We start from the raw sequence: 27,379 nt of genomic DNA on the forward strand, positions 1-27,379 counted from the left end.
CCCGATGGCAGGAAAGGCCATGAGGGCAGGGGCGAGCGTTTGGCAAAGGCCGCCTCCTCAGCCTTGCCCGGGTCTGCGGCACCAACCCCCAGTGCCACGACAGCTCAACTCAGCTCCGGGTTTTAAAGGCTGTTTTCAAACATAAAGGTCCCAAGCTAAGGAACCTCACTCCAAGGGACACTTCCCCACAGCCCCCCAGGGGATACCCACACTTGGCTAGCACGTCAGGACAGGAGGCACACCAATGCAGGGACAGCCCCTACTTGAGATTTCCCCCCAAAGTCCTGTCCAATAAGGCAGTTTTAGACAAGGAAGGGTGGTGGCAGGAGACAGGGCCACACCCTCAAGGAGCCAGATGGAGGCCACAGTAAGAGGCTGCTAACTCGGGAAAAGGTGGGGGCAGAGGTTGGTGTTAGGGCTCCATGTTACAGATACATAGCTGGTTTGGGGGGGGTCTCAGCTCAACCCCAACTCCAGGTCACGGACGGCACTCCAAAATCACTCCTACTCTCAGCAAAAGTTCGAGGGGTTTGGAGGGAGCAGACTCCAGCAACCAGCCCCTTTGGAGACTGCGCTTTCTGGGGTTGGACCAGACACCCCTCAGAAGTCCCCCCAGATCCAGTGCTTGTAGAGTGGCCCAGGAAGACAGCTCTAGCTCCCTGAAGCAAACAGTACCCTGCCTTGCTCTGGGGAAGCCACTTCCTCACAGCAACCCAGGGGCAGCTGACTTCCTCAGAAGGTGACTGCAACTCTTTCCAATGACAAACTTGCTCTATGACTTTGCAGCTTCGCCCACCACAAAGCTGTGTAGGAAGAGATCTTATTTGTCCCCACAGAACAGAGGAGCAGAAGTGGTAGAGACAGACATGAGGCTAGACCTGCCAAAGGTCCCTCCTTGCTGCTGGGGAACTTGGCTCAACACCCAGACTTTGGCTATTTAACAAGCCAAAAGGAGGGGTGGAGTAGGGGCTGGTGGTGATGGAAGGCAATGGAAAACTGAGGAGTCTGTTAAATTTTTATTTTGTAATCAAAATAGGCAATACAAACCAGTTGACATAACAAGAATTCATATAAATAACTGCTTATAAACTTTATGAGGAAAAATACCCGTGAGCATGGTGGCTGGGCTCCCAAACACAGGGTGGAGACCAACCAGGCGGCTCTGCTTTTAGGAGGCAGGAGCCCAGAGGCTGAGGGGATGGCTGGGTGGGGCTGCTCTGAATGGAAGGGACGAGTCACTCCATAAATAAAACACAACTTGTAAAAACACTTAGAGTTCCATTCAGGCCCAGGAGGTTGCCCTGACAGCCCAAAGCTTAGCAAGAATCTCGTGGTGGCTGATTCTGGGCTCCTTAACTGCTCAAGTGCCACCCCATCCCCACACATAGCCCCCCAGCTTGGCCTGGCTCCACATCTAGCAGCGGCCTGGGGCCAGCCCAGCAACCAGATACAAACAACTGTGAGATGCACCCTAAACAAAGGAGGCAAAAGAAATCAGAAAGCAAAGGGTCCCAAGTCCCCAGAGAAACAAAAAACCCCATAAAACACTGAAAGCTATACCGTAAAGCTGCCCTGTACTGGGTACTCTGAACCCTCAAGGAACCCAGAGCAGGAAAGGACAAGGACCCCCACCCCACCCCAAACACAAAAGAGGCACAAAGAGGGCTGGGCACCAGCTCCAGCCCCAGGCGGAGGGGTGAGCAGATTGGCAGCTGCCCTGTGGTATTCTGGGAGGAAAATCCTGCCCAAACCCAGAACCAGAGGAGTTTGCACTCCAAGTCCAAGAAGGGGGATAACTGGACGGCCTGAGGACAAAGGAGAAGGGGGCTATGCAGACCACAAGGCCAGGGCTCCAAGGGCACAGGGCAGCAGGAGAGTGGGGTCTCCTGTAAAACTGCATGGTAGCACAGATGAAAGAGCCCTGGCTATCATCCCTAGGCCCCCGATGCTAGTGGGTACTTTGCTAATGAATAGGTCACCCTGAGGTGTCTGTGTGAACAAGAGCCCTGAGGAAGCAGTGGGACTGGGCCTAAGTAAATGCAGAAAGCCAGCTCAGCTCCCCAGAAGGCTGGCACGTGGGGCCTGAGAATTCTCCAATGGCCACTGTGACTGGCACTCAGCCTTTCCAGGCCCCTTTAACAAACTCTGGGCATCAGCAGGACCAAGGTATGGAGTGGGAATGAATGTGGATCCATCCCAAAGGAAGGAGAAGGGAGGTGAGCAGCCTGTTTTTTGATGTCAGCCTGGGGCTGGGAACAGTCTGTGAGGACTTAACCAGGTGACCCGCAGAAGTTAATTAGTAACTCACCCTCAAAGGGTGAATCAAGATGACAGGACAAATGCAACCCAACAAGGCAAAGCCATGTGTGGGGCGGGGGAGGCACAGTTCCCGGGTCAGCCCTCGGCCCCAGGTGCAGGCTCTTACCTCCCTTCCACCCCTTCTCTGAGAATAGCAGCAAACAGGAGGCAAGAGATTGTCGGGGCAGGACCTGCTGGACTGGGCTCAGATCGTCCCTGGGGCAATAGAGTCCCATGCTTCGCATTCCTCACTGTGTGACACAGTTTTCTCCCATGTCCTGGGCGTATCTGTCTGACATGGCGGTCCTCAAATCCTCGATGTCACGGCGCAGCTGTTGAACCTCTTCTAGTTTCCTCCTTATCACATCCGGCTTCTGCAAATCCAGCGGAGTCCCCGGGTGCTGTGCAGCTGCGGAAGAGAGCATTTCGGAAGAATGTGAGTCAGGAGACGCCTTCACGTGGAGGGGCAGGACGCTCGGGCAGTGAGGGACCTGAGGCCACTTTTAAAAAAGCAGTTGAGGATAGAGGGCTGAAAACCTGCTGCCTAAGGGCCACTTCTGGTTTGTCCGGCACCAAGGTACCCCATAAGGACAACTGTTCCCAAAAGATTTACTGAACATCCATCTACTTTATGAAACATGGAACTCCCAGAGGGCAGTGACCAGGCCTCTGGAGCCCTGTTCACACGTTACCAGAAGTATGGGAAAGTTGGAGGGGGGTGAGAGGAGAATAAAAGCCACACGCCTGGGTCCTAGCCTGGTCTGAGGACTCACAGTGAATGCCAAGTAGCAGTGAGAGATTGGGGTCATGGCCCTGGGCCCTCTGGGTCACAATGCTACAGACAGCCTGCAGATCTTGAAGACAACTGGCCAACTCCTGGTGCAGCTCAAATGCCAGCTGGGCTGTGTCTAGTGAAGATGGGGACACAGGTTGAGCCTGGCGCAGGTGTTCCTGGAGCGTCAGATTCTTCTCAATCAGGTCCTGGTTCTGTGCTGAAAGCTGAGCAGACAGGTGGGCAAGCACATTACCCCAGGCCCAGGGACAGGCAGAGTTACCTGAACCTGAGTGTAGATGTATGTATACATGTGTGTGGAGGGGAGGCTATGAGTCACAGGTGATGTCCCTTCCTCCCCACCCCTTCCAGGCCTAGCACTGCCCACCCCGCCTCCCAGTATCAGGCCTACTTCCGCCGCCAGGTAGGCTGGGCCCACAGGGCTCCCACTTGGGAGAGGAAACTGCTCCCCAGCAGACTCTGAGTCATGAGCCTCCAGGTTTCTGTATAGGAACCAGAGAAGATACGCCCGCCCGCGGAACTCTATCTGAAGCCAGTCCCTCAGCCAAGTCTGTTAGCCAGGCTATTAGAGAAGGCTTAACGGGAGCCGTGAAATCTGAGGAGACACTGGTTTCAATCTCTCCCTGCCACCCTGACAAAAGTGGCCACCAGCCAGCCTGATCAGAGTCTCAGAGGAATACACAGAGCAATAAAAGCATGACAGCTAGTGGCCACTGGGTGGGGGGCTGGAGAAGCTGGGGACCTGGAAGACACAGTGCTGGCTTGTGTCTTTCCTTTTCAAACCTTCACCTGGGCGGAGTCAGGCTTCACTACAGAAACCAGTTATTCATGTATATCTGTGTCTCTTTCCTTCTCCTCTCCCTACCTCGGCTCTGTTTTAAAGACACCGAATCGAGTCCTCTAGTCCCAGCCCTTCACCCACACTGGGCCATGTGACAGTCCTGGCTCTGGGCGGCTCCTTCCTAGGCACTTGGCCAGGGAACTTGGTCGCCCCCTGCTGACATCTCTGTTTACTCCATGAGGATCACCAAACCCTCAGTCTTCTTGAACCCTTCCCTCCACAACCCCACAAATCTGTGGCTGCAGCAAGACAAAGGGAGAGAGAAGGACTTTCTCATCCAAAAAGCTTTCCTGGGTAATTATGGTCACTCCAAGACAGGCTTAGGCCCTTTCATATAAAGGATGATACAATGTCCCTTCCTATTCCGTTGCCAAAAAAGCTCAGCAGGGACCTCTCAAACATGGGGGCTCTTGTGGGAGTAGGAATGGGGAGGGTACACAGAGAAATCAGAGCACCAAGAGGCCTAGCTGACGCTGCTCACCTCTTTCACAGCCGTGCGAAGTTGCTGCAGGGCTGTCTCCCTCCTCTGGGCCTCCTCTTTCAGGGCCTGGCTAGTTCCTTCTTCTTCAGCCACTTCCTGTTCTAGGCTCTGAAGTCATGGCAAGGAATGTTGGGAGAACACAGTAGGGGTAACAAGTCTGGCACAGACCTTACCACCTCTGGCCTGGACTATACAGTAAAGCCCCACCCTGCCCACACACCGATGCAAAGAGATTATCTTAGAATAGCCCCTGACCATGTATTAAATAGAGGCCAGCTCCTCAGCAGCGCAATCCAGGCCAGTCTGACCCGTTCTTACTTTTCCAGCCATCTCGCTTTTCAACCTCCACACAGCCTTCACTCCAGCCACACCGAATGACTGACTGACTGGCCTTTACCCTCAAAGTCTCCAGCTCTGATACTGTTGCTCAGACCCCTTCCCCTTTGCCCAGACTTCTCTTCTGCTCCACCTGTCACCCAGGAAACCTCCAAGGCCCGCCCCAAGCTTTCCTCAATCTGCAAATCAGATTCAATGAATCCTACTCTTGCCCTACTACACACCTCCATCAGAGCCCAGGAGTACATTTGCTGGTTGTGCATGATTCCTCCCTCCACTAGACCATAACTTTCCTCAGGGAACATCCATTTGTTGAGTTCAATATTTATTGAGCACTTACTGTGACAGGCACTAAGGCTACTGAAAACAACACCAGTCTTTAAGGAGCTCACAGCACAAGCCCTTGACAATACTGTTTTAAATGCTCTGACAGAGATGAGAAGGGGTGCGAGAGCACACCCACAGGCACCAAATCTAGGTTGGGGTGGTGGGGGTGATATGTGTGCATAGGAATAGTCAGGGGGAGGGAAGTATTTATATTTTGTTATCTTTTGCCTCTCATTCTATTCATTCCAATTTCCCCTGAATTTTGTAATTGATTTGAACAAATAAAGTATAAAAAAATACTTCTATAATTGAAAAATTTTCTGAATTTTCCCATTTTGCATTAAAAAATGTAACTGCCAAGGAGAATGTCTCATCACCATGAAATACCCAAGGCAACCATTATGAATCCACCTAATTCCAACGATTTCACCTGAGAATTTGCCTGATCATGGCCAAATGTACCATTTAAAATGTTGGGCTTTTTCAATCTTTATGGAACCTCAGGGATCCAGGAAACATACTTTGAGATCCATTAAAATCTCTACTAAAAACCCAGGATTTTAAAAGGGTATAACCGCTCACTAGGCTTGACTATATTCTAACAGGACTTGAAATGGGTGCACTAAATAGACATCGCCCAACCCACACAATGGGAAAGGCAGGGTTGCAGCTGTCGCTGCTCTTCACAGTGACAGCATTTTACTCATTTTGGTGTGAATCTCTTTTAGAGTCCAGAGAACCCAAGTGAACCTGCTTTACCTAGGATTTCTTGGAGAACCCAATTAAGGATACTCCCACTCTGGCCCAAAATAGAAACCAGGAGTCATCTTTGATTTTTCTTTATTCTTCAATCCCTACATTCTGTCAGTCACTGATTCCTCTCAATTTTACCTCCCTAAATTCCCTTAAATCTGTTCCCTCACATCCCCTCCTTTCTATGCTGCCTTATGCCAGGTTCCTTCATTATCTCTCACTGGGATTTTTGCAACAATCCACTGGCCTCCAGCCTTGGCTCCCTCCAAGTGCCAATCATCTTCCCCACTCAAGCCAGAGCTGCAAACCTGATCACCTCACACCCCAATTAAATGCTATCACCTACCTGAAGAATAAAAGCTAATTTAACTGGACAAAGCTCTCCCATAGCCCAATTCTCCATTCACCACCTTACTTCAACACATCAACCTGCTTGCAGCTCCATGTGCAAACCCTGCTGTTTCATGCCTCTACGTTCCTAACTGCGCTATTTCTTCTGTTTGGAATTCCAACACCATCTTATCCAGCTCCACTTCTTTGCAGGCCTAACTCTTCCTCCTCCTTCAAGGGCCATGACCTCCAGAGACCCTCTTTTGACTTTCCCCTCCCCCGCGTCTATGCTCCCCCAGGGTAACATGGACACTGCTCTCACAGCACTGTGCTGAAATCCCTTCCCAACAAGACTGTAGGCTAAAAGCACTGATTGGGTCTCATTCTTGTTGTATTCTTAACACCGAGCAAACTGCATGGCAGAGAACAGAACAGTGTTGGCTGAATTTGAGATTCCATCATTAAGTCTTACCAACCATGTCCCAAGGACTCCAGCTCACCTGTACTTGTGAACGCAACTGATCCATCTTCTGCTGTTGCTTCTCCACGATCTAAAAGACAAAGTTATTAAGGAAGGCTGTAAGTACAGGAGGATAGTGCAGCAGGAGGCAAGACGCTACACTAAGATGTGTGGTCTGGCTATTCGCCCCACTGGCCAGTCAACGGTGAGACGAGGGTGAAGACAAGTAGCTCTATCTATAGAAACATACCCCAGATTCCCTATCCTGGCTAACCAGCTTCACACCCCTGTGCTCCAGTCACAAAAAGCAATGTAGTGTGGACTTATGACCACTACTGGGGGGGGGGGCGGCGGAAGATTCCCCCACCGTTGATGACTGTAGGTCAGTGGAATTAACTTTCTATATAGCCAGCAGACATTCTGGTTCTTTGGTGAAAGACATGACTAAAAATTCAGTTTAACGAAGACTGCTCTATCCAGGGCTGTGATGGTTGTTACTCAGAGCTTTCATCACACTGACTGTCCGAGGAGAGAACCTGAAGAGGCCCCGTTTTCTGTCCTCTGAGACCTCCGGTATTCTCTGAACTGTTTCTGAGTCTTCCTTTTTGCTGACCTGTTCAGGCCTTGGTTTCCTCCTTCTCTATTGAATTAGGGCCACCTCACAGCCCAGTGCAAGAGGTTCTGTATGGGGCCTGAGACACGAAGTGTATCAAGCTTCAGTGCAACGTTTGGGAGCATCTAGTCTGGCTGGTCAGAGGCATGTCCTCCTCCCACTTTGCCTGTCTGTCCTAAGGATGAGTGTCTAAAACGGAAACTCATTATGCGGGTGTTGACTTCTCAAAAAAGAAGAGAAAAGCTCTGGGTAACAGATCCTGGGTGGCTCAGGGCCAGAAATTCATGATTCCTTCCCAATACACAATCTTCTCTTTCCTCTCAGCCCACCCGTTACAACCATGGTACCCTCAGTCACCTTTCGGAGGGAATCACATTCCTTCTGCCAGGACTCCATTTCCACTTTTGGACCTTCTTCCTGTTGGGCTGGACTTTCTCCACTGGCCTCCACACAATGCTTATCTTGCAGGCTGAAAGACAGTGGCTTCTTCGAGAACTCTGAAGTCAGAGATGTGGCTCTGACTCCTGATTCCACTATGTACTGTAGGTTTGGGGGCCACTTTGGCCCTTCTGAGCCACAGCCAAGGACAATGTGTTGTAACGCAGGGTGGGCCACACAGAAGTTACTCGGTCTGTATTAGTTCGCTTCCCTAGAGGCCAACATCTATACGATGGCCACCTGCCCAAGACTCTTTCTTTTATTCTTTGTTTGGATATCTAAAAAATAAACATTCACCACATGTATTTAAATTATAAAAGTCATACATGTATGCTGTAGAAATTTGGGAAATACTAAAAAAAAAAAAAAAACCCTCCTTTTTCCTGGCACACAGTCTGGGGCAGAGTCAACTTTGTCCCCTCACTTCTGACTCCAACCAATGGTCTCTTCTAACGGATCCCCACAATCACTTTCATCATGGCCCATCTGCTAAGATAAACAACAGGTCACTGTGGTTGAATAGGGGATGAGAAATCCAATCCATCCCATTAGAAACTGGATTTGGTCCAAGAGGCTGTTGAAACACAGCCATCCCATTTTCAGAAACTGCTATTAATATGGAGGAGGCTCCCAAGACACCCTGAGAGTACATTACGGCTTCCTGTTTTGTTCTTAGGAGCTGTTGTGGCAATCAGGAGCAATCCCTAGGCGAGGAAAAACAGATGCCCCTGGTAGCCTTTAGCTTACAAGGTTCGAAATGTGGATAACCCCCAGTTCTCAGCAAATATACAGTAACTCATTTTTTCTCAGTTTATAAAGTGCTTCCATTCAACACATACATACTCAAGGGATTATTACCCAGTATTATTATTATGCCAGATACTGCGTTGGAGCCTTCCAAAGGATACGACAGGCCCTCCACTGCACCACCACACCCCCCCACTCCATCTCAAAGACAGCTTTCCTTTTACAATCCAAACAAAACGAAGCTCAGAGAAGTAAAGTGATTTGCTCAAAGTCATACAGGTAGGGAGTAGGGTAGCCAGGACCAGCACCTAGCTCTCAACTCCTTTCCCCAACCCCACGGGGATATTTACCTATGTCTAGTGGAGGAGACTTCGGCTTCTCTCTGTCTCAGACTTTCCAGTTGAATCTCCTTCTCTCTGCAGGCTGCCTGGATCTTCTCCAGCAAACTCTCCAGCTCAGTCACTCTCTCCTGCAGCTCTGTGCTCTTCAACTCAGAATCCTTAAGCTGAGAGACAGGACCCCGTGCTTAGGTCAACAAGCAAAGGAAGACTCTGTCTGGGTATCTAAAAAAATTTGTAGTCTAGTGGTGAATTTGACTGACGTGAGTCTGGACATGACTCTTTTAGGATTTTCCTTTCAGGAAACCACGGGGTGACTGCATGCAGCAGGGGCTGAGAAAGTCTCCCTGGCTTGGCCACTCCCGGCTTGCCCTGGCTATGCCCAGACATTGCCGCTACCTGCTGGCTCTGCTTCTGATGGTCTTCCAGGGTGGGCAGGTCAGCCAGGTAGCGCTCCAAGGTCTCAATACGCTGCTGCTTTTCCCGGTTCTGCTCTGATTCCTTCTGACATTTCTTTTTCAAATTATTGATATGTTTATCACGACCCTTGACCTAAGGAAAGAAATGTCAAAACTTTGTCTCAGTTGACTCTTCTAGGACACTGAACATCAACTTTTTTCGAATTACCATTGTCTCTGTCCTTAGGGCTATAAATGTTTTCCACTGCAATGAAGACAGGAAGCTGACCAAATTTTGCCATTTAAGATTAGGGCATAAATTGCGGAGTTAGCACTTCTGGACTTTCCAACGTAGGGCAAGGAAGAAGGGCTCCCTAGGCAGTTTTTAAAAATTGCCCAAGCACTTCTGTATAATAAAACATTTGTCTGGTCTTTGTCTCAGGTTCCTGGAAGGTAACTTCTAAGCTCTTAGAATTTCCCAAAAACAAGAGTGTCTTTGTTATTCATAGTGGGCCAGAGCCCAACATGAATGCATTATGCTAATGAGATAACTCAGAATGGGGGCTGGTACTAGAAAGATCAATGGAGTTGAGCCCAACCTCTGTGAGGAGGGCAAGAGATTGAGTTCAATCATGCCCATATAATGAAATCCCAATAAAAACTCTGGACACTGAAGCTCAGTGGAGCACTTCCAGGTTAGTAAACACATGGATGTGCTAGGAGGGTGACATGCCCTGGTGCCACAGGGAGACGGAACAGAAGCCCCGCTTTCAGGACCTTTCCAGAATTTGTCTCTTCATTCGGATGGTCCTGATTTGTATCCTTTATAATAAAACTGCAATCCTAAGCATAGCACTTTCTTGAATTATGAGTTGTTCTGGCAAACTACTGAACCTGAAGTGTTCATGGGAACCCCTAGATTTGTAGCCAGTTGCTTAGAAGTATGGGTGGCTCGGGGAACCCAGAACTTGCAGTCTGTATCTGAAATAAGCCCAGTCTTATTGGGGACTATGTCCTTAAAACTGTGAAGTCCGATACTAACTCTAGGTGGTCTGTATCAGAACTGAATTGCAGAAGTATAAACAACTTCCCTGTAGACGTACAAGTCTGGTCTGTTCTGGTTACTAGGTAGGTAACACACTCCTCCCTAAATACCACACGATGTAAAGCTATGCAATCATTTAGAAGGGCTGAGACTACAAACTCCTTGATAGGAGGGGCTGTGTCCATTTTTTTTTCATCATACCCCCAATATACAGCACAATACTTGGCAGAAAGCAAGCACTCAATCAAGATTTTGTTGAACGGAGACTTTTTTCTTCACTATTATGTCTTTTTCTTTGGCTTCTGAAAAAGGAAGCTGGGGGACACAAGAGAAAGCAGAAAAAAAGGCATATCTGCTGATGCCGAAGAGGCACAGGCTTAATCTACTAATTTAATGAAAGGTAAGACAGCACTAAAAGAAATCCCTGAATATCAAGCCCAACATTTTATACCAGATACAATCTGCACTCTTCAAGCTCCGAATCAGTGATTCTCACGTTTTAATATGTATTAGAATCACCTGAGAAGCTTAATGAAAATGCTGATAACGAAATTTGAATTTAAAAAAATGGTGTACTGACCACAGATATTGATCTTTTCTCCCCAAAACATCTCTAAAATGACAGGAAGGAAATAAAGCAATAACTTTAAAAAGTCACCAGAGAAGGAGACAAAAGTATATGAGACACTTCAACGTGTTTTCAGAAGATGAAAGTAGGCGGGGTGGGGGGCTAAGCACCTCGGAGCAGAGTGCTAATCCGCAGTGGGAGTTCAAATCTGGTAAACGATGTGCCTTTTACAACCCCCTAGAACCTCTGTACTCAAGGCGCCAGGAACCTCTGAGGTAGGTTACCAGGCACAGACCTGAAAAACAGGGGGACTTACTGAAAGTCTATGTATAGGTTAGCTGGCTACATTCTCAGCCAGGATTCTCCAACAGCAGACTGGAGATCTGCTCTCTGGAGAAATCACATGAGAGATTCCAGACTCAGGGACATCAGGCATAGCAGAGGACCCAGTCACTGGCTTGAAAATAAGTGTAAACAAAAATCTATGTACGGAACCGCAGGACTCTAAACCTAGTTTCCTTCTCAGTGTCTAGAACCTAAAGGCCAAAAGCATTCCTGCTCCCAGCCTCCCCACCAGGCAGCAGGCTGAGGATTCTCTTCTACAGAGAGTGAGATAAGACATTCAGATACCGATATCTGAGGGTTCCCAGTGAAACTGAAATGACACTTTAGTCTGTTCATCCTACAGTGAAGTCCACCAGCAACTACCAGGAACCCAGAGCTTCCACCCAGCTTTTAACTACTTCACTTTTAAATGGACATTCTGAAGTGTCCATTCATTCAAGGATCACCAAGCCTCTAATATAAAAGACACTAAAACAAAATTAAAAGTCCCTGAAGGAAACAAAAAAAACACAAGTAGATGTAGACATCCCAAAAAGTATCATCAATATAGTCAGAGAGATAAGATATTGCCTCCATGAAACAAAAACAGTAAAAAGAAGAAAAAAAACCAAATCAAGAATACTATTCAAATATAGAGGTATATACTCGTATATCAAGAGAAAGAGTTGAGGATGGATATCTTTGTGGAGTGGGCCAGGCACAGAACCACTAAGTCTTATTATAAACATGTTGGTATTTAATTATTTAACTTAGATACATGTATTACTTTGATTAAAAGTTTAGTTTTTCACAAGCCTGAAAGTCCTTGCCATGCCATGGTACCAACATCACCTGGGAGCTTGTTAGAAAAGCAGGATCTCAGGCCCCTTCCCTTCCCAGAGCTACCGAAGCTGGATCTACACTTTTAATAAGATTTCCAAGTGATTCTTAAGCATGTTAAAGTTTAAGAAGCACTGCTCTTGTTTATTTTGATGCAAGTGGTCCAGAACCAAACATTACTAAACTGACCCCCCCCAAGAACATCTGCGAGCTGTGAACAGAACCAAATGGTTTTAAATTAGCTCCTTTTATGATGACCAGTCTCACCCTAAGGCAATTCTAAGAGCACTGGCAAAAATGTAAAAACTCCAAAACTGGCTGCATACATGGAATTCTTCTTTCCTTTTTAGTTAGAATGAAGAGAAACCATGCTGAATGATGTAAATTTATCACAGGTATTTAAACATCTTTCAACAGTACCGTCTGGTATGACTGCCCAGGCTGGTTTTCTATGTAGGCCAGCTGGTGGCCCATTACAACTGGGAGCAGTGAGGGGTTTTAAGTGTAGTAGTTTTGTGGAGATGAAACCGAAAGGAAGGGCTCCGTATCTATTAGACAGGTCCTGCATGAGAAGTCAGTGTAGGGTCTGAGCCAATTGGCTCCTCCTGGTTCCAAGAATGGGGGCCAGAAACAGCTTAGGGTTTGGCAGGAGAGGGCTGACCCCCAACTCCTCTGTGAATTAGAGAGCTATCAGCTCCTTAGCTCACCCTTTCTTCCTGTTTCTTGCCCTCCTCTGAATTCTTCTGCAACGCCATTTTGAGTGACTCTCTGATGAGCTGGATTTCAACTTCCGAAGCAGAGAGTTTCCTTTCAAGCTCGATCTTTTCTTTGCTCAAGGCTTCTGTCTTCTGCGCAAACTGCGCACGTAAGAAAGTGTTCTCTCGCTGCAATTCCTGCAAAGATTCTCAATATGTAACTGTTCCCTACCCTTATAATCCCTTGTACTTACTTATCCCAGCAGACTTCGTGGTCAAATACCATCATTCACTAAGAATTCCTCCAAGCAGTACTTCTCAAAATGCAGTCCTAGGACTAACAGCATCTCTATCACCTGGGAATTTGTTAGAAATGCAAATTCTTGAGCCCAACTCCCATCCCAAGCCCACTAACTCAGAAAGAAACTCTGGGGTCAGGTCTCAATAATCTGTTTTTAAAAGCCCTCCAGGTGATTCTGATGGCCACTAACATTTCAGAACCACTGCTTTAAAGCAATACCTGGTATAATTAAAGGAACACAGGACAAGACGTCAGAAGACCTGGGCTCAAGGCCTGGGTCTCCTGCACTCATTCTTTGCATGACCTTAGGCAAATTCTTCTTCCTCTTTTTTATCAGTAAATCAGAGACGTGAACTACATTTTATCTAAGGGCCCTTCTCTAACACTCTGATTCTACAAGATGAAATACTGTCTTAATAGGCCCACAAGGCCTGTACTATAATCTGTCTTAATACCCATCACTGAAAAACCCAAATTGCAGAGAAGCTTGGTCAACAAAGCAGGCTTCTTCTGAGCCACTGACCTCAGTGAGAATATGGTTTCCTTTAGTTGCTCCTAGATATGGAAGATAAAAATGAAAATGGCTCTAAATCCCCCATTACCTCTGCCTCCCTTCCATTTGGCCAGGGCTGGCAGATTAAGACTTCTCAGAACATCACCCAAACCTAGGACCTTACAACGTACCTTGCTCTTTCTTTTCTTCCAAGTTATGTCTTGACACTAAGGCATTTGAACTTCACCTGATTCTTCCCTCAAGCCTTTTCTGCTCCCATAAGGGCAGAATAAGGATGCTTTATAATTAGGATGCCTACTCTGAGGATGGACACCTTACATCACTTGGTCCCTTTTCTATCTCCTGGATACCGAACAGTGAGAAGTATAGGGAAGATACCGAGTTACGACATGCAGAGGGCTAACCTGGCTGCCAATGCTTACCTGTAGCCTCAGCAAGCAGACATCCCCAAAGGCGGCAGGGCGACCCAAAAAGGCACTGTGGACTTGTAGTTCACTCTCTCGCACTTTCTGCTCCAGCTGAGAGATGTGTTTCCTCTGCCTGCAAAAGCCAGTAGAATGGTCTGGGGTTCTGACACTAAGCCACTTGCAGTATGAGGCCCCACTTCCTCACATAGGTACAATCCATACTATGTAAGCAAGAACCTTGGGTTCTGGGCAGGGCTGTTTTGCTGAAGGAGAGCAAATCAGAAAGCTGAATGAGGGGAAATGAGCAATATCAGCTGCAAAGAACCAGCTGCCCCTTTTAGGCACTCCCCAGAGCCCCTGCAGAGATATACAGCTGGCCTATCAAGTTAATCAGATAAGGAGTAGGCTGCTTATCAACCTAGCCCTGCCATGAGGCAAGGAATGGGCCTAAACAGAGGGGCATGGGCTGCGCTTGAGGAGACCTCCTTAGTTGGCCTCAGTGGGGGCTGGGAGGACAGAAGCTGCCCTATGGCACCCCTTGCCCTCTTACTTGTCAATGAGGAGCTCCTTTTCTTTCAGAAGTTGTTCATTACTGTTCAAGATGCTGATCCACTGTGCTGGTTCTAACGTGGGCAGTGAAGGAGCAAAAGCAGCGGGATGGTGGCAGGTGGCTCCATTCTGAAACTGAAAAGACAAGCAGGTCCAGAGGGACTTGATCTTGACCCACAGACACCTGAAAACACCTGAGCAGCACCCAGCTGGGTCTGTAGTCAAGGCTCACTTTAGCTCAGCCTGAGAAGGCCAGTGTTTATGAAATAATTTTAGCTCTGATGCATGACTGGAAAGAACCTGCCAGGAAGATTTCTGCCAACTGGACGCTGCACAGAAAGGCTCTAGTTTCTAAGAAAAGGTCAGTTATCTTTCATTATCTGGCAACAGAGACAAGTCAACAGTTAAGATGTCCTCACCAACCAGAAAAGAAGAATATGTCCAGTGTCTTTCCTTCCCACTCTTAGGCAGCACAAGGACTTTTTCTTTTTTAAACACAAAAGTGTTATAGTGGAAAAAACACAGGGATTCACAGACAGCTTTTAAATTCTAGCTCTGCCACTTACCAGTTATGACCCTGGACAGATTACTTATTCTAAGAAACTAGTAAATTTCTACATATACCTCAGCAGGGTGCTATAAGGATTAAATAAGATTCTATATATAAAAGTACCTAGCCTGTTGACTTTTTGGGTTTTCCATTGTAACCCTCTACTTTGGAGAACCTATCTGGTGTTTAACTGGACACCCAACAGATTCGACAGCATTCACAAGCCTTCATTTCCTATCTACAAACATCTTCACTCTTTCTTACAAATGTTTTCTTTAGAGTCAAACTTATAGGACAAAACCTATATAGTTCTAAGATCTGCACAGAACCTGCAAAATCTAAGGAAAGGGCCTCTACCTGCATCTGCTCCATCTGTAAACGAATCAATTCCAGCTGCTGCCGACAAGTGCTGAGCTCACAAGATCGCTCGACGGGGTGCCACGGGTCAGAATTTGGCTGCCACACCTGAGCGGGTAGAGGCTTGGAGAGTCCAGGAGCAGGCTGGAGTCCCAGAGGAAGCACGTGCCCACTGCTGCTAGGGTGTGGTCCGTTCCGCTCACATACCGCCCCACTGCCTGGTGCCTTCTTGGTCTCAGGCAACACTTTGTATAACTCCTTGTTTGGGTCGGTTCTTAGGTTGTGGAAGTGGACTCGGTAGTGCGGATCTGAATAAAGTGTATCCACCACTGCCGACTGATTGAGGGTAGACTCCATACTGGGAATATCAAACTTTCTCATCTCTTCTCTTTCATGGCCCACTGCTGGAAACCAGGACTGCTCAATTCCATTTTCTCCAGCAGCACCACAAAGATACATGAGATCTCTAGACAGGCCTGGAGAACGTTTCATTGCACCGAGGTCTCCATGTCTTGTCATCCCCACATTTTCAGCCAACCCTGGCAAAGGGAATTTGGAGGAAGAGGGTCCGGCAGGTGTAGAATTTGGCTTGGCAGGAGAGATCCCCAAAGTAGAAGGCATCACATGGGCTGTTGGAATGGTTACGTGGCTTTTGATGGGCTGGAAAGAAGGGCTGCTACTTGAGCTGCAAAAATCTGTGGAGAGAATAGTCTTCTGTGAGTCAAAATTGAAACTGTCCTGAGTTTGGCTACTATGTCACAAGTTCTCTGCCTGTTCTGAGACCAGGGAGAGAGGGCACTGTGATCACAAGTATCAGGCAGAAAGACAACAGCTTAACTGGGAGAGGTGTGTTTAGGGTCTCAAGTGCCATTCACAAGGTAAGCCAACAAAAAGCAACACTGGCTTCATTTTTAACTTACACTCTGTCCCTTGTATTTGAATAAAAAATCTTGCTAATCAACAAACAAAGTTGAAAACTGAACTTCAAAACAAAATCACTTACTTAAGGGAAACGGATTAGGTCCTAGTCTCCTGGGAGCTGGGAACCTCTAAACTATCATCCAATCTAATAAAAAAATCCTTTCCAAGGGCTACAAGAATCCTGTGTGACCTCCAAAAAGCCCCAGTGAAGGCGAGCAATGAATCTAAACGATCTGAAGAATAGGCGAAGTGGACTGTGCTGCAGCTCTGTATCCGAGGCAGGGAGGACAGCATCGGAATCGGGATTCTGCTCTCTCTCCCACTCACCAGAACCGACTGCCTGGATATGTGAAGTTATTCTTAGTAGCTCTCAGGTTTCGCTCTAGCACAGTGAGCACTCTCAAGTGGCTACACAGTGAAATCCTCTATTTTATATTTTGCCTTTTATTAACCCCCTTATTTGTATCCAACTGTGATTTTCCCTTTTCCTTCATAAGGAAACATAAAGGACTTATGTTTCCTTTAGCTCTTTCCTAGTGTTAGGAGACAACTCTGATGAGCTCTGCTGCAGAAGGTTCACATTTCTACAAATTTCCAACTTCCAAGTGCTATTCTGAAGAAGACTACAAGGTCACAGAACTAATGTGCCAGGGTAATGGGCTGCAAGCAAACAAGAAAGCATACCTGTTACCTTCAACAGGCAGAAAAGTGAGTAAGGGACAAGGAATATAAATGTCTTCCCTTTGCAATTATGTCCAGCACTCTTTTCCAAACCAAGCACATCTACCATGAAGAGTGGACTACCAATTTGTTTCTCTTTTTCCTTTCCATCAACCAACACAGAACACACTCAGCTAATGAAGACAGATCTATAACCTTTTCCAGAATTATATGAGTATAGATGAGCTACCATCTTTTCAGCTCTTTAAAAACAGAGGCAAGCCAAATTATCCCTTATAACGTATGCAGAGTATCTAATTTCCTATACTCAAATGATCTTGGGGATATATAAAAAGCCATACAAAATAAGCAAACAAAACAAAACAACACAGTAATTTCTGATAACACGTATCAGTCTCTCAGGACCAAAAGAGAAGGACATTTCAGAGTCAAAGGACACAGTTTTTGATGTCCCACAACTTAATTTTAGGACTAGGCAACAAGTTAAGGTAGACTGATGGTGACGAAGACTTCCGAGACTAGTAAGCTCTCTACTTGAAATCCTCCATAAAGGTACCATAATATCCGCTCTCACCAACAGTCCCTGCTCCCAAAGCATAAATATGGACCAGGAGACGGTGAGATTGTGGCATATGAAAGGCTGCGACTACACTGAACTTAGTATCACCTCCTTCCAGCTCCATCCATAGCAACTCTCTCTCTCAAGAATCACCAAATGCAATTTTGAGCTCATAACCCCCAAAGTAGTACATATGCAAAAACCAAAGCCAAGAAGAAAGGTACCAACTGACCCAGGAAAATATCGTTTTTCTAATTTTCTAGTGAGGGTGGTCCATCTATGGATGATAGAATAAAGAGAGGTCTTTGTTAACATTTGTCTTTTAGGTTTATTTATATTAAGAAAACTACCTGATTCTGACAAACTGCTATAAAACGTCAAGTTACACCTTAAGTCTGGTTTGCATTTTAGAACATTTTGAATCAAAATAGCAACACTTATTTTCAAAGGGGTCACTATCTTGCACCATTTTCAAAGGCTGTCAAAATGTCGTGTATACGATAAGGGTTTTTTATTTACAGAAGTCTACAGTTCCCAAAATCACTGGGTTTTTGCCACTTTAAAGATATACTTTAAGGACAATAGAGTTCGTGAACTTGTTGCAATGATGTGGCTAACCTTTTTTGATATCAGAGGGATTGTTCATTATGAATTTGTACCAATTGGACAAACAGTTAACCAAGTGTACTATTTGGAAGTGCTGAAAAGGCTGCGTGAAAAAGTTAGATGACTTGAACTTTTTGCCAAAAATTCATGGCTCTTGCATCACAACAATGCACCAGCTCACACAGCACTGTCTGTGAGGGAGTTTTTAGCCAGTAAACAAATAACTGTATTGGAATACACTCCCTACTCACCCGATCTGGCCCCCAGTGACTTCTTTCTTTACCCGAAGATAAAGGAAATATTGAAAGGAAGGCATTTTGATGACATTCAGGACATCAAGGGTAATACGACGACAGCTCTGATGGCCATTCCAGAAAAAGAGTTCCCAAATTGCTTTGAAGGGTGGACTAGAGGCTGGCGTTGGTGCACAGCTTCCCAAAGGGAGCACTTCGAAGGTGACCGTAGTGATATTCAGCAATGGGGCATGGAGCACTTCCTCCAGGATGAGTTCGCGAACTTAACTGCCTGATCTCTCTCTAAATCCCTCCTCTCCTGTACTGCATCCTCTCTCCTCACCCCCCTCAAAAAACAAAAACAAAAAAACCCCCACAACACATTATTTTTAGCAATCTTCCCTTCTTGGTAAGGGATAAAGTTAGTTATTGCTAAATCTTGACCACTGTGTCTATGTCCCTTACTGGTTTATGATGTATGGTAGTCTGAACTAAATCAGAACTACTTCAGTCTTTAGCAAAGAGCTGAAAGCCTCCTGAGCTCTCCAGTAGCCACCGTTACCCTGTCCCTTGAGAATCTTCCAGGTAAAATCCTTAGTGGAGAGTGGAATCAAAAGCAAGCCTGATCAATTTACAGAAGCAACAAAGAACTATATTTTATACCAGTCATAAGGGTCCTTGTCAGCTGAGCTCCAAATAAACCACGGTAATTCATGAACAAAAAGAGCAAGACTGAAGGGCAAGATAAAGACCGTGGTATAGAACAAACATGGCAAAAAAGACATCTTGGATCCTTTAAAAAAAAGCTTCTAGAACAATGGCTTTGGCCACTACATCAAGGCTACTAAAATTTAAAAAGAGTGCACTACAAATATATATATATATATATATATATATATATATATATATATATATATATATATGTAATGTAACGTTCCCCAAAGGAATAAAAAGCACACACTCACACATACAATCGAAGTTAGCAATTTGGCTGAATTAAATACAGCTAGTCAATTCAATTGGGGGGAAAATCTAGACCATTGTCTGATTCTGAAAAACCTGTCCTATAGTCAAAATGAAAAAGGATCCATGATTGCACATGTAAACAAAACTTTAACAAGTCATAACTAAAATACGGTAACAAACACTTGATTACACAAGTGATGGAAACACTACTACAGTTGGGAGACCCAAATCTGATAACTAGTTGTGTGACATTAGGCAAGGTAATTACTTAACCCCTTTTTTTTTTTTAATTTAGGAATTTCTTTTTATTAGTTTCAGGTGCACAAGACAAAGTAATACTTAGATGTTTATCATTTATATCCCTCACACTGTGTGGACCCCTCTCCCCCCATCCACTATCCCTCTGACATCGCACAGAGCCATTACATTTCCACTGTCTCTATTCCTAATGCTGTACTCCGCTTCTTGTAAGCATATACATACATATATATACATATAGATATAAAATTATAGTTGGCATTCATTATTGTTCAGCTTCAGGTGTACTGTGCAGTGATCAGGCATCTACATCATCCCTGAGGTGGTCTCCCTAATGGGACACCCCTTGAGGAATTTTTGTTATTCAAACCAAAAGGAACTGGAGTAAGTGATTTTTAAAGTCCTGCCTACCTGAAAATGTATGATTCAACTCTACTCATATTTACTGAGCACTGTGCCCACACAGCTGTCAAACGATTAAAATGATATGACAGGTATCTAGGAGTCAGTACTAGCAGTAGATGTGTTTGTTTTTTCGTTTTCATTCCTCTTTCATTTTATCCAAACATTTATATTCTTTTTCTAAATAAACAGCTTTACTGAGATATAATTCAGAGTATACAATTCACCTACTTGAAGTGTACGATTCAATGATTTTTAGTACATCATCGGAGTTGTGGAATCATCACTACAATCAATTTTAGAACATTTTCGTCACCCCAAAAAGAAAACTCTTAAACAGTCACGCTTCATTTCCCTTTAAGCAATCGCTAATCTACTGTCTATATAGACTTGCCTCTTCGGACATTTCATAAAAATGGAATCATACAATATATGATCTTTTGTGTCTGGCTTTTTTTACTAAGCATAAATGTTTTCAAAGCGCATCCATTTTGCTACATGCATCAGTACTTCATTTATTTTTACTGCTGAATAGAGTTTTATTGTATGGATATACTACATTTCATTCATCCACTGGTCAGTTAATAGACATCTAGGTTGTTTCCATTTTTTGGCTACTATGAATAATGCTGTTATGAACATTCATATACAAGTTTTTGTGTGGATGTATGGTTTCCTTTCTCTTGGGTCAAAACGTAGGAGTAGAATTGTTGAGTCACAAGGTAACTCCATGTTTAACCTTTTGAGGAACTGCCAAATTGCTTTCCAAAGCAGCTGTAACATTTTACATTCCCACCAGCAATGTATAAAGGTCCCACTTTTTCTATGTTCTCACCAACACTTGTTATTATGTTTTTGTTTATAGCTATCTAGTAGGTGTCATATCTGATAAAATACCAAAGTGACTAGTTTTGTGACTTTAATCAACTAATTTAATCACTTTGAAATTCAGTGTTCTCATCTGTAAAATGAAAATAATAAAATATTGCCTAGAGTTCTTAAAGGCATTAATGAAAAATGTTTTTAAAATTCAGTACAGTATCCATCACAAGGTATTTAATAAATAGTAATTAATTATTATCATTAGGTCCTCTGCCCTCTAAGAACTCACCATCTAAATGAAAAACAAAATACTCTTGTAAAGTACTACCTGGCAGTTATTACTTAATTTAAGTGCAAAAACAAGTGGCAGGAACAATAAAGATGTAAGATTGTAGAGAGGAAGATCAGCAATGGTAGAATGGATGGGAAAAGTCCTATTAAACACTTCACTAGATCCTGAAAAATTAGAACATAGCTGGGAGGGGCAAGAGGAGAACAGTACAAATAAGCCCAGAATAAAGAAGGAAAGAGCTCAAGTGTCAAAAAGTTCTCCACTTTCATAGCACAGTAAGACACAAAAGTAAGAAATATGTTTGAATAGGTGGAACAGGGCCTCTAAATTTTATCCTCCAAATAATGGAAACAATTGAGGATTTGCAGGAAAGGGAAACCGTGAAATTAGGCTTTTAGAAAGATTAATCTGGCAGTAGAGGGAACGATTTGAGGCCAAGAAATCTATTAGAAAGTTGTTTGAGATAGGACACAAACAGTAGAAACTGAGAGGAAGGGACAGCTATGAGAAGCATGGGGTAGGAAGAACCAAGCAGACTCCTTCCTGAATGGACTGACTTAGGAATATTCTGGAAATGACAATACACATGGAACACAATCTGAAAGACAACACATATTGGCAATCCAATCATTAACCCAAACTTACCCTCTGCAATGTCTGAGCACGACGTGCCTATGGCTGTGTCCGCACTGTCAGTTACACTTGAACAGCGGCTGAAGCGGCTCCGAAAGGCCTCCGAGATTACCGGGGTCTGCCATTCAGTCCCCAGGGAACTGCCCTTCTGAATCACACTGGAACCTGAAACAAGTGGCATTCCTCACCTTTAGTGTGAACCAGCTAATGTAACCCCACAAAACTGTTTTTTTAAAAATCGCTTAAACCTATGAAGGAATAGCAGCACCCCAACCCTTTCTCTCTCCTGAGCCTATTTCAGCAACTCTGAGTTTGTTAATTTAAAATGGAAATAGCATGAGAGGTGAGAATGTTCAAAGACAGAAATAAGACCTACTAAGAATCCAGGAGAACTGGGATGGAAAACAGTAATATTTAATGGCTACTACCATTTTTTGAAACCTAGAGGCCACAGCACTTTACATACATGATCTCATCTACCTACTTACTGAAAAGTATTATCATCCCTATTTTACAGAGGATAAAGCTGAGATTTGAACCCAGGTTGTTCTGATTCCAATACCCACCTTCTTTCCTCTTACAAGGTTTCTCAGCAGGTGTTGTTAGCATTCTGGACAAGACAATTCTTCAATGTGTAGTCTATACATTTCAAGGTGGTTTTGCTTCCCTGGTCCCCATCCATAAATGCCAGTAGCAGCCCTTACTCCATCCCACCATGACTGTGAAACCTGAAAATGCTCCGTATTTTTCCAAATGCTCCCTAGGGTAAAGGCAGTCCAGTCCCGTTGAAAACCACTGCTTGATTGAACTACGGTACCCTCATGGGCAGGGTGAATTCAGATCAAAGTGAAGTCAACCCGAAGAGCTTTTGAGGGCAATGCACACAAAAAAGAAACAAACAAACAAACACTAAAATTTCTTAGTAGGTAAGATACAAGACTCTGATGAAATTTATTTGACTTCATTATGTTAAGGGCTGGTAGGTAGGAAGTATTCAATAAATACTGATTTACTAACATATTAGCAAAGTAAATTCAAATTATTTTATAAAAAAACACTATAATTTTTCTAAATTGTATCTGATGAGCCAATGTAAACAAACAAACAAAAAGGTAATGGCAGCTACTTATTCATTTAAAATATCATTGTTTAAGTTAAAATAAAAAAATATAGTTCTACAGACTCTTTCATCTAGTAGGAAGCAAATGATATCTGAACACAAATCATCTTATTCCCATCTTCCAAATTTGGTATTTTCCTGTATTTTTAACCTAACTCCTCCTACTTTTGCTTCTTTTTTGCTACCTTTACTTCTGCTTTCTACTGAAGAAAACCTAATTTTCCCCAATGACTCCTTTTATTCTCTGGGTCACAGTGGACTGCCTGATTTGAAAGAATCTATATACAAGCAATAATCTGTAATAACCTTTAACAACAGACATAGCCAATAACCAGAGCTTATGATCAGCATAAGATTAGCCAGTGTTACTATACTGTTAGTGTAACTGTAGCCAGAAGCAAAGAAATTTGACCTCTTAGTGAGTCTATATGGTATTATCTCTCTAGTCAGTGCACAATTTGCCAGACCTTTTGAAACAGTGAAAATTGATTAAGGGCCTCTATTACCATGTTCCTGGCCTCCTACTGGAAACCAATCCATTATTATTAATACTACTAATCTTCCATTCTTCACCTCTACCACTTTTTCCATGTATCCAGTCCATACATCAATTCTAAAGAGACATTTGCTAAAATAAAAGTATGTTTTGCTGTAGTTATAAAAGCTTATGCTTATTTTAAAATTCAAGCTGAAAGCTGAAGTATTTTTGTTTTGTCACATGTCCTACCAGCAGCATCCTTATCAAATATTAAACCATTATTAATCAAGTGAGAGACTATCAGAAAAGCAGTTGAACTGTTAGGAATTGCTACATTCCAAAAACTTGCATCGTACACATAATTGCCATGAGAAATTGTATAATCCAGCCCTAAGACAGTGTGTGGCACATAACAGATGTTCTATAAATATTTGCTGTATGAATCTTAAATTGATTTAACAAATGCTTTTCAAAGTGCCTACTATATGCAAGGCAGTGTGCCTAGGAGAATATAACAGTGTTTTAAGGCACTGTGGGATTCTAAAGTTAAATAAAACATACCCTTAGTCGAATAAAATATATCCTTTTCTTCATAAATACCAGAATTCAAAAAGTTATTTTTATAACGCTACTTCCTATTTGTATATACCATATCTATTTGTCTACTGAGTGCGTGTATATATTTATTTACTATATATGTATATTTAATATATCTACTTCGTATATCTACTGAGCTTTCAAAATCTTGTCAATCCATTCTAAAGATGAATTCCTGAGTCTAGTGACAACACAACTGAGACTGTTGACATTCAAGAAGAATTCCAATCTTTGTGGGCTAGCAGATGACGGACCCACCCACACGACTACAAAGCCAACATAGAACACAGTAATTTATGCTGTGTTTTTCTGATTTCAAATAGGACTATTTTCCAAAGTCATTCTGTTCCAATCCTTTATGTGTCCTCCCCTTTCAATCACATGGTCTTGTTGGAAGCCATATAGGACCAGAGATAAACAGAGGTTCTCTCAGAGAGACCTGTTTTTCTATTCAATATAGCCCCATGTTATTTTTGTTCCTTTAATACCAGCATTTCAGTGAATACTTGTTTGCTCAGTATGTCCTTTAAAGGAAATTTCTGTTATGAAATAACAGAGCAAAGATCAGATTTTAACCCAGAAAACTGACTACTCACCTGGTGAAGTGGTATGAGAGATCCTCTCACTTGGATATTTTTCCTGCATGGCCATCAACAGTTATTCCAGCCAACTGAAGAATGAAGGAATAACCAGTCAGATCTTTCCACTATCTTTTAATTCCCTGTAACTCATTCCCATTCAACTGAAACTGTCAAAACCACAGAGTATTCAAGTATACCTCCATATGTTTTACTCCTAAGGATATTTTTTAAGGCAAACAAATTCCCAATACTCCACCTCTACTTCTCTTCCTAAAGCAAGGAGAAATCAGAGATTCCAATCTCTGATTTCTAGAACCAATCAGAGATTCCCAATACTGAGCCTATATGGTCATAGAACCCCTCCAATTGTTGCAAAGAATAAAAATAACATTACTTCTAATTAATAAACTTTGCCATGGATCTTCTAGCCATGGGACAGGATGGGAGGGGTGGGGTAGAGAAAGATCTAAGTAACCAAACCAACAATTAACTATTATAGCTTTAATTATGATTAACATAAAATGAGTTCCGATTCCTCCAGTGATATGATGTCATGATGCACAAAGATGGACAGAATTCTCAGTCAGTAGCAGAACCCCATTCCTCCAACTGAGAACATGAGGTTTTCTTCCCATTTCTTCTCCGTAAAACATTTATATTGAATCTAACGGTAAGTTCTGAGAATTCAGCAGAAGTCTGATGACTATTTATGTAAACAAAAGCTTTAATTAACTAACTAGTAATAGCAAATAATAATATCATATTTGTAGAGTACTTGAGAGGCAGTACAGAGAAGTGGTTCAGAGTATGGACTCTTGATCAGACAGCTTGGGAGTAAAACTTGACTTAGGAATTTATTCACTGTATAATCTTGGGCAAATTTCTTAATATCTGTGCCTTAGTTCCTTCACATAAAACTGAGCTAAAGACAGGAAGTAATTCATGTTAAATCATTTAGAATTAACTTACAACAGTGCCTGACATGTATTAAGTGCTTTATTAATGTTTTTATTATATTTGGCAGTTTATGTCAATAAAGGTGGCACAATATGGTCCCTGGAGGATAAAGTATAAATTTAGAAACTCTGAATTCCTAAGATCCAGGACCAACTCTACCGACAGAACAATTCTTAGAGGTGAAACTCAAACTTTGGAGGGGAAAAAAAGGGCTATATGGTACTATTCCTCTAATGTACTTTACTGACATCTATAGTTTTATCTTAGTAACAACAACCCAAACCCACACTAATTCACTGCATTTACAACAGAAATCTCAGGTCTTCGTATACTTGGTAAAAGGAGCTTTTTTCAGTCATAAACCTTCAATTTATGGCCAGTATCATTCAGTGTGGTAATGGTGACACAAAAAGATTGGATTACCTACTAGTAATATCAAACAGTCAATATTAAAAATCTTTTTCTTCATCCCTGTCTTTCAAGTAGAACAAAATGATAAGCCCACTAAATTCTGATACCTTTCCAAATTCAGATAAATTGAAAAAGAGGATGACAAAAGAACTCTCAGTTAAACAGAGAGTTACCTGCTGAAACATATGATTCACCAGTTCCACTCCAAGGTATATATTCAAGAGAAATAAAAACATAGGTCCACATAACATCTTGTATACGTATACTCATAGCAGCATTATTTATACTAGCCAAAAAGTAGAAAGAACTCAAATGTCCATCAACTGATGAATGGATAATTAAGTGTGGCTATAAAAAGGAATGAAGTACTGATACATGCTACAACACGGATGAACACTAAAAACATTATGCTCAAGAAGCCAAACAAAAGGCTACATATTGTATGACTCCATTTATGTGAAATGTCCAGAACTGGCAAATCCACAGAGACAGTAAGTATATTAGCGATTGCCAGGGACTAAGAGGGTAGTGGGGGAACGGAGAATGACTGCTAATGGATATGGTTCCTCTTCTGGAAAGAAACCATAGCCATTAGCAGTCACTCTCCATTCCCCCAAAAGAAACCATTTCCACGGTGATTAAAATATTCTGAGATTAGATAGTGGTAATGACTGTACAACCTTGTGAATATACTAAAACCAATGAACTGTACACACATAAAATTGAATTTTATGATATGTGAATTCTATCTCAATTAAGAACTCCCAGGGCCGGCCTGGTGGCTCAGCTGGTTGGAGCTCCATGCTCCTAACTCCGAAGGCTGCCGGTTCGATTCCCACATGGGCCAGTGGGCTCTCAACCACAAAGTTGCCGGTTGGATTCCTTGACTCCTGCAAGGGATAGTGGGCTCCGCCCCCTGCAACTAAGATTGAACACGGCACCTTGAGCTGAGCTGCGGCTGAGCTCCCGGATGGCTCAGTTAGTTGGAGTGTGGGCTCTCAACCACAAGGTTGCCGGTTCAATCCCTCAGTTCCCGCAAGGGATGGTGGGCTGCACCCCCTGCAACTAACAACGGCAACTGGACCTGGAGCTGAGCTGCGCCCTCCATAACTAAGATTGAAAGGATAACTTGATTTGAAAAAATCCCTGGGACACACTGTTCCCTAATAAAGTCCTGTTCCCCTTCCCCAATAAAATCTTTAAAACAAAAAGAGAAAGGTAGGAATGAATGGAGGCAGACAGAAAGAAAGCACCCAACATCAATGGGTTCTCTTCTAAGCCCTTTAAACTATAGAAATATTCATTTGTTCAACAAATTTAACATGCATTCAGTACTCACTACCCATCAAGCACTGTGCTAAACACTCTATAGGTATCATGTCTTATGTTTAACACTCACATCAAATGTATGAGGTAGTTACCATTATTACCATTTTCCGGATGAAATAATAAAGGTTTAAAAAAGTGAAGATCATATGGCTAGGAAGAGCCTTCAAAGTAAGGATTGTGCTCTAATGCTATAGAAGTCTAATCGACATTCTTTCTGTGTGTGACAAAGA

At 43.5% G+C, this 27,379-nt stretch overlaps 1 protein-coding gene across 4 annotated transcripts in view; it reads right to left on the bottom strand.

The window, feature by feature from the left end:
* Positions 1-1,003: 1,003 nt before the first annotated feature.
* The window catches only part of CEP85 (centrosomal protein 85), a 28,186-nt gene continuing 1,810 nt past the window's right edge, over positions 1,004-27,379 (bottom strand). For 2 of the 4 annotated variants that reach the window (XM_081057688.1, XM_081057689.1), the window contains exons 2-14: positions 24,468-24,541; positions 21,689-21,841; positions 15,304-15,998; positions 14,398-14,531; positions 13,863-13,980; positions 12,638-12,823; positions 9,155-9,307; positions 8,768-8,922; positions 7,590-7,701; positions 6,660-6,710; positions 4,414-4,521; positions 3,072-3,297; positions 1,004-2,707 (exon numbers count right to left, since the gene is read on the bottom strand). In XM_081057688.1, the coding sequence (XP_080913814.1) occupies positions 2,547-2,707; positions 3,072-3,297; positions 4,414-4,521; positions 6,660-6,710; positions 7,590-7,701; positions 8,768-8,922; positions 9,155-9,307; positions 12,638-12,823; positions 13,863-13,980; positions 14,398-14,531; positions 15,304-15,998; positions 21,689-21,841; positions 24,468-24,522 (2,307 nt within the window). In that variant the 5' untranslated portion in view covers positions 24,523-24,541 and the 3' untranslated portion in view covers positions 1,004-2,546. Of the gene's footprint in view, positions 2,708-3,071; positions 3,298-4,413; positions 4,522-6,659; positions 6,711-7,589; positions 7,702-8,767; positions 8,923-9,154; positions 9,308-12,637; positions 12,824-13,862; positions 13,981-14,397; positions 14,532-15,303; positions 15,999-16,306; positions 16,553-21,688; positions 21,842-24,467; positions 24,542-27,379 lie in introns of those variants that run through there. The other 2 variants (XM_081057690.1, XM_081057691.1) reach the window with 2 other exon arrangements.

The sequence above is a fragment of the Rhinolophus hipposideros genome (assembly GCF_964194185.1).
Source record: "Rhinolophus hipposideros genome assembly, chromosome: 8".
Classification (NCBI taxonomy): Eukaryota; Metazoa; Chordata; class Mammalia; order Chiroptera; family Rhinolophidae; genus Rhinolophus; species Rhinolophus hipposideros.